The sequence below is a fragment of the Micropterus salmoides genome, unplaced genomic scaffold (genome assembly GCF_014851395.1).
Source record: "Micropterus salmoides isolate LMB-PRFRI ecotype aquatic unplaced genomic scaffold, ASM1485139v1 Ms_hic_scaffold_11, whole genome shotgun sequence".
In the NCBI taxonomy this organism is placed as follows: domain Eukaryota; kingdom Metazoa; phylum Chordata; class Actinopteri; order Centrarchiformes; family Centrarchidae; genus Micropterus; species Micropterus salmoides.
In genome coordinates this window covers 35,357,081-35,367,908 of record NW_024040152.1, presented here as the reverse complement: position 1 = coordinate 35,367,908, position 10,828 = coordinate 35,357,081, and the positions used below count along the sequence as shown (strand labels likewise).

Below are 10,828 nucleotides of genomic sequence, written 5' to 3'. Positions count from 1 at the left end.
CTCTAGGAGGAGTTCGTTAAAGTACAAAGTGCGTAAATCGCCAAAAATTACCATTAAATACAAAATGGCCGACTTCCTGTTTGATTTAGGCAGGGGCCCCAAGAGGCTTTTTTGTACGTCTGGACATGATGCATGTGTCAAAGGAATTTCGTACATGTAGGTGAAACTTTGTCCGGGGGCTGCTCTGCAGGGGGCGCTAGCGAGCCATTTTGCCACGCCCAATGCACGAAACCCATAAAATACGAAATCTTTCGCCACGTCTGAATTTAGTTTGGTGAGTCTTTGAGTATGTTTTTTTAGGGATGTAGTACTCGAGACCGGTCTTAAGACCACTTTTTGATGGTGTTGTCTCTGACTCGGGATTTTATTTCAAGACCGTAACTTTGGGAATATCAATAAATTGCTTTTGCATTGTCTGATTTGTGAACATCCTAACTTTGATAAACATATTGCTTCAAATGCAACCAATAACCCTAATTAATGACCCCTCCCTGCGACGCTTACGTTGATTTCAGCCTTTCTAGTCTTTGACCACTCAAAGCGCTTTCATACATCTACCGCCACAGTCGCCCATATGTATGTGGGTGTTTTAATGGGAATGTGGATCTTTCAGATCAATTTGAGAGCTACCTATGATCCACATTTTATAGAACTGGTCTTGGTCTCGCCCTCCCTTGGTCTTGTCTCGGTCTCGACTACAACACTAATGTTTAGGCCCCCAAAATTGAGGTTACTTTGCAGAAAAAGAAAAAAAATCCCTTCAGTTTCAATAGGGACCTCGCACGGTTCATGCTCGGGCCCCAACGACACTGCGACTAGAGAGAAACATCGAACACGACATCATTCAGATTTGAATTGGTATTCAGCTATAAACAATCTTAAATAACTGGAATCTTTCTGCTTATGTTGTGTATGCGATCAAACTGTGAAATGTCTCTCCAACTGGGAGAAATCGAGGCGGAGCTCTCTGGATCGCCGGTACCTTTAAAAAATATATATATAATACAGCCCCCGACATGTCTTGAGAATTTTGGTACGGTGGCATCAGTTCACGTGACATCCTTGGTTGTGATTTCTCAATTTGCAGCCTTTTTTCCTGAATGCTTCTCACAAGCCGTCATTTTAATGAAGACGTTTAGTTTATTTGCTTGTTTTCTTAAAGTTTCATTGAGCGCTCAGGGCCACCGTAGTCGGCCCAGACTGCGGTTCATGTTCGGATCACAGAGACAAAACAGCAGAGAGAGTTTAAAATGCTTTTTATTGGTGATTAATTTGACAGCGGCTGTTTAGGATCAAACCATCTGGAGGCGGGAACCTGTGATGTCGACACTTTAGCTGTAGGCGTCTTTCTCAGTCTGTGATTGGCTGGACGGTGCAGCCACTGGGAGCTCAGCGGTCAACGAAGGCTGGACAGGCTCCGCCCCCGACTCACCTGGAGAGAGTCAAACTTTTTTTCAAACTGTGGCCCCAAAATAACTCGCAGACAGGCTTATTGAGTTTAAATATTATGTCAATTTTACATTGAAGGATTATTTCTGTATTTTTAAACCTTAGCTCTGTTTTCACACATGTTGGAGTTGAAATGACTCTTAGGTACAAAAAGTTTTGAATCTGTGCAGCTGAACTGGTGTATTCCTTCGTGTATTCCTTCGTCAAAATGGCGTCCACTAGGGGTGTAACGGTACACAAAAATCTCGGTTCAGTACGTACGCTGGTTTTGAAGTAACGGTTCGGTTTATTTTCAGGTCAGCTTGAAGGCCTGCTCAGATAAAAGTCAGTTTAAATGCTGAAAGGCGTTTGCACTCTGCTCGTTATGTTGCAGTGACGTTCTCCTTCGTGTGACACCATTAGTGAGTTAAGCAAGTTTGACGTGTTGCCAGAAACAAACCCGATCACTGCTGAGAAATGTCGGCCCGCTGCTTTCGTCTCATCGACTTGTCCGTTGTTGTATTTCACTGGAAACTGAAGTTTTCCCAAACAGAAGACCTTAACAAATAAGGAGGGTCTTAAAGCTCTGGCCGTGATGCTTAAGTCACTAGTTAGCAAGAGGCGGGGCTAAAGCAGCTGTTTGTGTAGCACTGCAAAGCGGAGAGTTGGTCCGCCACTTAATGTGTCTGTGTGGAAACTCGCAATTTACGCATGTTCCACACACAAAACAAGCCTAATCTGACGTTAAAGACTGCGTTCGGTGCACATGTGAAACGGTCCGGTATGAATACATGTACCGTTACACCCCTAGTGTCCACACAAAGTGCCTCTTGTAGGGATCTTTTCCATGACAACAAGAACAAGTTTAACAGGAAACTGAAGTTTCGCTCTGCAAACACCAGAAGAAACTGAGGGCGAGGAGCTTGTTCTGTACGTAGAGGAGCTGCTAGCAAGAATTTATTTTCTAATGTTACTCTGACTCACACGAGTTTGCAGAGTGAAACTTCAGTTTCCTGTTGAAAACAAAAGGGGGTCACCAGGAGTCCCCTGCACAACTACCCCCGAAGGAATACGTTGCTACTGCACGGATTCAAATCTCTTTGTATCTACGAGTCATTTCAACTCAACATTTATGAAAAGGAGTTTAGCAGATGAGACTTTAATGGAGATAATCATGACGTTCTCTCACCGCTCAGACGGGTCAGTCTGGTTCCCAGTTGGTTCCAGAAGGAGCAGGAGCTCTGACTCAGACCCCGCTGGTGTCGAAGGGCGGGGCTTAGCTCCAGGTAGGTGGGCGGAGCCTCAGAGGACAGGACCTGCTGCCAGCGGGGCAGCGCAGACGCCGGCCACACACGTGACGGGTTCGGGTTCCTGAAGGGGAACAATGACTTGGTTATGAACGACGCCGGCTCATTTGGTGATCTCATTAAACGTGTAGCTCGGTGTGTTTATCTGACCCGGTCCGGATGAAGCTGGAGACGTAGGTCATCACGGCCAGAGAGAGGCGCCGGTCAGTGGAAGTGAAACGCTGAGAGCTCGTCGGATGATGAGGAGACCCGAAGACAAACTGAACATCCAGAGGGACGAACACGTCCGCCCTGTCCAGATATAAAAACCACAGGAGTTACTCATCAGTGTTGTGCAGGCGTGTCAGTGTTTCCAGGGAAACGCTCAGTACCTGTTGGAAGAGCTGGTGGCGGGTTGGTGGTACAGGAAGACGTTGGCTTTGCTGTTAGCCCAGTGGCTAGCCATCTGCAGGCTGGGACAGATGACGAACAGGTCTCTGCAACACACACAGGTTATTTCTCCCTTTTTATTCTGCTGTTCAGGCTGCGGTCAGCAGGCCTGGAGCTCCTGTTTGACTCTAATGTACAGACATGAACTGGCGGACTGTCCGACCTGGTGGCGTTGTTGAGCGCTCTGGAGAACAGGTTGTATCCAGCAGCTGAGGGACTGTGGTCCAGAGAGTAGAACCAGGCCGCCGCCTCTTTCAGCAGGTCATTTCCTGTGGCTCCACCCAGCGAGCGACTCAGAGCCTCGTAGAACGCTGTTTTACCGTCAGCTCGACCCTGCAGAGCCTCGAAGTCCTGAACGCACACGAGAAAATAAAACTTTTACCCAGTTCCTGGTTCACAGGAGCGTGGCGCTGCAGCGTGACCTCTGACCTTTATCCTGCGAGCTCTGCTGATCAGACCGTCGTGTTCGGACGTTCCCAGCAGCAGGTCGACTCTGCGGAAGGACGACTGCGGGACGGACCGAAGGACCGGAGACCAGGACTGAAACGGGCCGCTGACCGCCAACAGCTGCGACACACGGGACAGAGCAGACATGTTGGGACCTGGACTTTCAGATCTTAACACGTCCCGGTTGTTAAACTGTACCTTGGTCTGAGCGGCGTTGAGCGTGTGCACAGGCGTCGCTCTGAGGCAGGCGGCAGTCTTGTCGTCGTCGGTGGGGTCAGAGGTCACACAGCCGAGCTCTTTGGCCAGATCGACCGCCTGACGCCTGGAGGTGGACGGAGTCTGAAGCAGCGACGGGGAAAAGACAGAACCGCCCTGCAGGAAGAACGACGACATGCAGCCGCCGTCAGGAACCTTTAAATACTGTAGTAGTAATACAGACTAGCAGATTGCAGCTGTAGTAGTTGTACTGGTTGTAGTTACAGTAGTAGAAAAGATTCTAGTAGTTGGCTGCAGTAGTGGTAATATAGACTAGTAGTAGTTGTAGTAATTAGTAGTACTGGGACTTCAGACTGTGGGATTAGTAGTAGTCATAAAGACCAGTGTTTCCCACAGATGGACAGCGTAACTGTGGCGGGGGGGGCGACTGTCACAGGCCTGAAAATGCATTAAAGTTTTGCTTTTAAACGCTATACTGTTTGTGGGGTTCATCAACAGTGCTAAATGATCAGTATATATTTTATGAACATTAATATATTATTGCACTTAAGAACTGAATTGTAGTATTGGGCTAAACAGATGTTGTAGGCTACCTACTGATATTTGCCTTCACCTCGAGGTGTATCCAATTCACGGCAGGCATGCAGAATTCAGTGCAAAACGTCACTAGACCTCGTGGAAGCACGGCCTGATCATTGTTCTAAGCTCACACGGTCAACCGGAGGCAGATTGTGTCTGACTTGACGGCGCTGTTTTTATTCCCCTATCTATCAAGTCGGCGAAAGTCAGACGGGTCTCCGACACCGACAGCGTTGTGTTGAACAGATTTGTGCAGCGTTGTTTCATGATTTAATTCGCAGACGGGTCTGTTGTCTGTTTGCGAGAAAGAGAGAGAGAGAGAGCGAGCGAGAGGATGTGCCGAGCGTCCCGCCCAAGTAAAGCCTACGTGTGGGAAACACTGCAGCAGTATTGGCTACGAGTACTAGAATCTTTTCTACTGCTAACACGACGTCTTTACTACGTCCACTACTGCGTCAGCATTCACACTGATTGGTGGAGGCGTTTCTCACCATCAGCATCAAACGCTGGAACAGAGGAGGGGAGGAGGAGGAGGAGAGGAGATGAAGGCTGGTGATGTCAGCACCACGTCGCTCCGCCCCCACGGTCACGCTCCTGTTGTCTCCGCCCACCAGAGAGATGTGGGCGTTAACCCAACGAAGCGCGGCCTCCTGGTCCGACAGACCGTAGTCACCATGGAGACCTGACGAACCTACAGCCAGAGATTTAGAGCGAGTACTTATATACATATACAGACACATACATTCACACAGTACGTACCGGTACTCAGGAATCCCAGCGCGGCGGTTCTGTAGCTCGCCGTCACCACGACTATATTACCCACAGCGGCGAGGGTGGAGCCATCCAGCAGTCCTGGGCTCTGATTGGCCGAAGGGTTGAAGAAGAAAACCAGGACTGGGACACGCCCCCTCTGCTTCACACACACACACACGTTATAAATTAGGAAAGTACAAAGATTTTAGCATCAAACAAAACTTACTGTGTTCACTGAGAAAGCAAAGTGATGAAACAGACAGACAGAAAAACCAGCATGCATCTCTGTGCAGAGCGTTGTGAGTCGACGACCGCGCCTGCGCTTCAGAGCCAGCAAGCAACGGACTTTCAAAATAATGATGATAAAAACTGCGTTAACGTCCCCGACCCTAGAACATTCACTTTGCTTCCTGCAGGAACACAACATGGAAGGACTCGTTATGCAGAATGACACATTTCAGGACTCACCTGAGCAGCAGGAGTGAAGATGTTCAGGTAGAGACAGTCCTCACCGGAGGCTGCAGACTCTACGTCACCTGGCTGGATACAACTGGGACTGAAGGACAAAGAGAGACAGACGTGTAGACTTTGACTCCATCATGTAATATCCGGTGGAAGAAGCGCTGCATTCAAAAGGTTACTAATATATAAGTTATTATCAGCAACACGTACTTATATGACCTAGAATCAGGATGAATTTAACGTTTTACCTTTGATTATTTTGTTCTTGTTTTTTCGCACTCGTAGTTCACTGACGAGGTTTGTTCTGTAAATATTAATTAAATATTTTCTTTTTTTTTATTCACAAATGTCAAATCAATGCTTAAGGAAAGCAAATGGCGGAGCGGACAGTCTGTGGCGAGCACATAACCTAACACATTATTTAGAGGCTCGTCCAGCCATAACTCACAGTATCACAAATAAAAGTACTCATACTGTGTGTAATATTACTGTATTATTATTCCTGTACTGTGTAAGCAGTATTTAAATGTTGTACACGGTAATTTACTGTGTTCTATTAACTTCGTTACAGGTTTTAAATGTAGCATAGAAGCAAAATATCTCGACCCTCTAGCGCCCCCCTCTGGACAAACGCCACCACCGATAGAACTAAGAAAAGCAAGAACCCCGCAGCCTGTAGGGGGCGCTGGCAGAACTGTAGACTACTACACCTGTCAACGCCCACCAGACAGGTGGAAGACGTGTCGTTACCGGGGTTTGGTGGCGTCCCAGGTTCCCGTCCAATTGGCCGGCTGAGCCACCTCAAAGCGGAGGGATCCTATTGGTGGACGGGCGTACGGGACTCCCAGGAACTGGACGACCTTCTTCCTATCTGAGCCAACGGCTGTTTCAATGGCGGCGCCCTGCAAAGTCCCGTGACCCGGGATGGAGAAGGACGTAACCAACGCCGACCGCTCGCCTGTCCTCAGGTACACCTGGGTGGCGGGCTCTCTTATGACCAGCCTGCAGGAGTAGGAGGCGGGGCTGGATGAGCTGGGGGCGGAGCTTAACCCGCAGGCTGTGGTGTCGGGGTAGAGGACACAGCGAGTGGCGGACTCCACTTCGCTGAGTGACACGGCAACACAAGACTCCGCCTCCTGACAGGCTGAAACAGGAAGGAAGCAGAGGAGGGGGGGGGGGGGACACCACTTCAAGTTTGATCTAGATAAGAAACCTTGAATGATGACGTTATGGTTACGATAGCGGTGGTTACCATGGAGACACCAGTCCCTCGTCTCGTCGCGGTCGGCAGCGATGTCACGACTCACGTGGATGACATCATACGTGGAGACCGACGGGTCGACGAGGACTGATGACTCGGAGAGGAGACGCCACTGACCCAGAGACACTGAGACACACAAATACTCCAGTATTAGAAGTAATGTTAGTAGTAGTAGTAGTATTAGTAGTATTATTAGTAGTAGTAGCAGAAACCATGATCAGGAACAGTAGTAGTATTATTATTAGTAGTAGTATTATTATTAGTAGTAGTAGTAGTAGTAGTAGTAGTAGTAGTAGTAGTAGTATATTATAGTAGTAGTAGTATTATTAGTAGTAGTAGTATTATTAGTAGTAGTATTATTAGTAGTAGTAGTAGTAGTATTATTAGTAGTATTATTATTAGTAGTAGTAGTAGTAGTAGTAGTAGTAGTAGTAGTAGTAGTAGTATTATTATTAGTAGTAGTAGTAGTAGTAGTAGTATTAGTAGTATTATTAGTAGTAGTAGCAGAAACCATGATCAGGAACAGTAGTAGTATTACTAATAGGCGTAGAAGTAGAAACTGTAGTATTAGTAGTTAGGCATCAGTATTTTCTGCAGTACTAGTAGTTGAAGTCATAGCAGTAGTTTTTAGTAGTTGTGGTATTATTAGGCTGATAGTTGTAGTAGAAGCAGTACTTGTAGTAGCTGTATTAGTACTCGTAGAAGTAGCAGTAAAAGTAGGAGAGAGTATCATGAGTAGTACTGTTAGTAGTAGTGGTTGCAGTAATGATAACGGTAGCGTAAAGGGTAGCAGTCATAGTAGTTCCAGCGGTTACTGTAGTAGTATTAGCAGTATTAGTAGTAATGAGAGTAGTATTGCAGTTTTCAGGCTCACCGTTGTTGCTGGTTGGCGGCAGGTTGAACGGAGGACAGAGAGCAGGAGAGGAGCTCCACTGATTCACTGAACACAAACACGCCACGTTACTCGCTGGGGGGCGTGTACAGTGTGTATTTGTATGTGCGGTGTGTATCTTTGTGTGTATTCAGTACCTGGTTTCTGGTACCAGCCGAAGGGGTCCGGCGCAGTCTTCACTACAGACGGTCTGCAGTCCTGAGTCCTCCAGGTCGTCGAGTCGTCCTCACCGCAGGTCTGAACCCCGAGACTGATCAGAGACAGACACACCACGTCTGGCCCGCCTGCAGCGCACACGCACGCACGCACGCACACGCACACGCACACGTTAATACTTCATGTCATAACCCCTCGCTGCTCCAGAGGCGTGCGACCTCTGACACGTATAGCAGCTGTAAGTCGCTCTGGATAAAAGCATCAGCTAAATGAATTAATGTAAATGTTTTTTTTTTTTTACAACTTGTCTAGTTATGAAAAGTAAACAACAACAAGTATAAATTGATTTAACCTAAGCAAACTCAGGGTTAACAAACTGCTACACTGGAGATAAACGGTGCTACGACGGTGGATCAGATGTCGGTTAGCTGAGTCCGTGTTAACGTAATTGAAGTTGGTGCGCGTTCTCATGAAAGGGGCGTGTTCGGCCGTGTAGACTGAGGTTTTCTCAACGGCGCATGCTCCGTATTTCTCCAGTAGAAGCACGTTGATAGTTTCAGGATATGAGACACGTTTACGGCCAAATCTAACACGGTGGCGGCCGACAGAGCCAGGGAGGCTTGTTGGCTTCGCATGGAGTAAATCTGTAGCCTAATTATCTCCCCAGTGTTCTTATTGTAGTTCAAATCTCTATTTCCTGTGTAATATGATTTAAAGGTACGACTGCACAAAGGAGCCAGCGGAGAGGGGGAATAACTCGAGACAGAATTTAATTTAAAGATTAATCTACAAGTAAAGAACTTGAATATTCTCTGACATTATAGTCACATTTATGACTTCACTCTGCAAGGCTGCAACATCACACTCACACACTGCTGTGTTGTGTGCACTGCACTGGAAAGTGATATTAAACTATGCAGTCAGATTTAGCAGCTCGTGAGTTTGGCCCACAGTCGCTATCCTGCACCTCAGAGACTTCGCTGTGGATCGGGTGGACTCAGAAGAAAACAGCAGTGATTTTTGTGATATTAATTTCAGGGAACTTCCAATTTTTCTTTTTGCAAATTTCACACTTTCATCTAGGATTTTTTTTCCTCAGTTATTAATCCTGGCTTCCTATTTTTTGGACACGTAAAATAGTCAATCTAAATATGTGAAAACACTGAGGAGAATTAATTATAACCTACAGACGGGCTCCATCTAAGAAACTGTCCCGTTAATTAATTAAGATTCGTCTCTAAAATCCCAGCTCGGCAGCTCGTTAGATCGGTTCGATTCTCCACAATTCTGTCGTTCAGTTCATTTAATGGAAACAACGAGCCCCAGAGTCTGATTCATTTAGATTTACCGCTGTAACCTGCCTGGTACAAGAGAAACGTGCCGCCTCATGTTACCTTTGAAGCGCTCTTTCAGTCCGAATGTGTCCGTTCCTGATTATTTATCTTCCTTCAGTCTGTGAGGCTCCACCCATCAAAACAATCAAAACAGCTTTTCATAAAAACGAATCCTGTCGTGTGAAGTCCGTCGCTCTCTGTCTGCTAACTTCTCTCATCCTGCTGCCTGTTGTTGTTTTCACTACGCCTTCAAAATAAAAGCTCATAAGTCATCTGGCGGAGCTCGATCGAATGAATGACGTGTATTTGATTTGATTATCGGATCAAGTAATATTCTGTTTCACAGCAGCCTATTTCAGTTTTGTGCGAAATGAATTAAAGGCCTGTCCCAAATACAGGCCGGGACAATTCAGGGATTTTAGCAAATAAGAGGCTGTGAATAATTAAAGTTTTATAGTATTAGTATTTCTGTGTTACTGGGCTGTAAATATGTTCTATGGTTTAATGCAGTTCGTTTTATTTCCAGCTCAGGAAAGTTACTCGACGCGTTTAAAAACACACACACACGGTTACCATGGTTACCTGGTGACTTGGTGTCTCGGACGAAGCCGATACCGCGGCAACAAGGATCCTCATCACAGCGCCGCTCGCACTCCGTGAACCTGAACACACACACACACACACACACACACACACACACACACGGGTCACATGATGCTGTGGGAAAGAAACCACGTATCTCCAAAATGTCAACAAACGAAGATAACTTGTATGTCTCCGCTCCGTTTCTGTAAACTCTTAATAACTCAAATGTTTCTCAGACTTCTGTTTTCTGACAGCTCAGGCGGTGCAGCGGTTCGTCCACGTATCACAGGGTTGGTGGTTCGAGTCCCGCCTCCTCCCGTCCACGTCACAGATCGGCAGCTCGCTTCAGTGGGCGTGAGCGAGAGGCCAACTGTTACAGCTCAACCTAAACAAACCTGCAGATACGTAGTTATGTTAAGTTGTGCGTTACCCTTCAGACAGCGGCGCGTTTCCTCTCAGACCCACTCGGCTGCGAACAGAATAAGAAACCATCTTCTGGAAGGAAACTCTCTCGTAGAAACTTTTCACCGGTCCGGACAGATCCACTGAAAGCACACAGAGCGAAGGGTTAACCGGTGAACTGTCGCTGGAGACCGCTAATCTGTTCGCAGCGTCTGCGTGTGCACTGAAAGGTTAACAAAAGCTGACGAAATAATGAAAACCAGGTGTGAATAAACTTTTTTGTAAACTGAAATAATATTAAAAACGAGGTTTTACAAAAAAACAAAGTGAAACTGTGTCGTGTTTCACAAAACAAACAAAGTATAGAGCGTCTAGTTTTCGTCTTCGTCAGTTTATTTCACAGGGCCTACAGAAGCACACAGTGTTTTGGGTGGATGTGAAATCTATCTTCCAGTTTCTTAGCCGTGCCAGTTTTCAGGCCACGCCCCTCACCTGGCATCATGACGGCGAAAGTCAGGAGAAAAGTCTCACGTTATTTATTATCACCAAGTATCGGATCTTTATTTCTCTCGAGTTT

The 10,828-nt window shown here is 46.6% G+C and overlaps 1 protein-coding gene across 1 annotated transcript in view; it reads right to left on the bottom strand.

Annotated features, from left to right (window-relative positions):
* Window positions 1-1,239: 1,239 nt before the first annotated feature.
* The window catches only part of tg (thyroglobulin), a 34,399-nt gene continuing 24,810 nt past the window's right edge, over window positions 1,240-10,828 (bottom strand). Inside the window, exons 34-49 of the mRNA XM_038712388.1 lie at window positions 10,280-10,396; window positions 9,847-9,926; window positions 7,912-8,058; window positions 7,757-7,822; window positions 6,874-7,008; window positions 6,372-6,765; window positions 5,628-5,715; window positions 5,166-5,319; window positions 4,898-5,097; window positions 3,810-3,983; window positions 3,594-3,731; window positions 3,328-3,515; window positions 3,107-3,211; window positions 2,886-3,026; window positions 2,618-2,799; window positions 1,240-1,432 (exon numbers count right to left, since the gene is read on the bottom strand). Coding sequence (XP_038568316.1) covers window positions 1,332-1,432; window positions 2,618-2,799; window positions 2,886-3,026; window positions 3,107-3,211; window positions 3,328-3,515; window positions 3,594-3,731; window positions 3,810-3,983; window positions 4,898-5,097; window positions 5,166-5,319; window positions 5,628-5,715; window positions 6,372-6,765; window positions 6,874-7,008; window positions 7,757-7,822; window positions 7,912-8,058; window positions 9,847-9,926; window positions 10,280-10,396 — 2,410 coding nt within the window. The 3' untranslated portion in view covers window positions 1,240-1,331. The remainder of the gene's footprint in view (window positions 1,433-2,617; window positions 2,800-2,885; window positions 3,027-3,106; window positions 3,212-3,327; window positions 3,516-3,593; window positions 3,732-3,809; window positions 3,984-4,897; window positions 5,098-5,165; window positions 5,320-5,627; window positions 5,716-6,371; window positions 6,766-6,873; window positions 7,009-7,756; window positions 7,823-7,911; window positions 8,059-9,846; window positions 9,927-10,279; window positions 10,397-10,828) is intronic.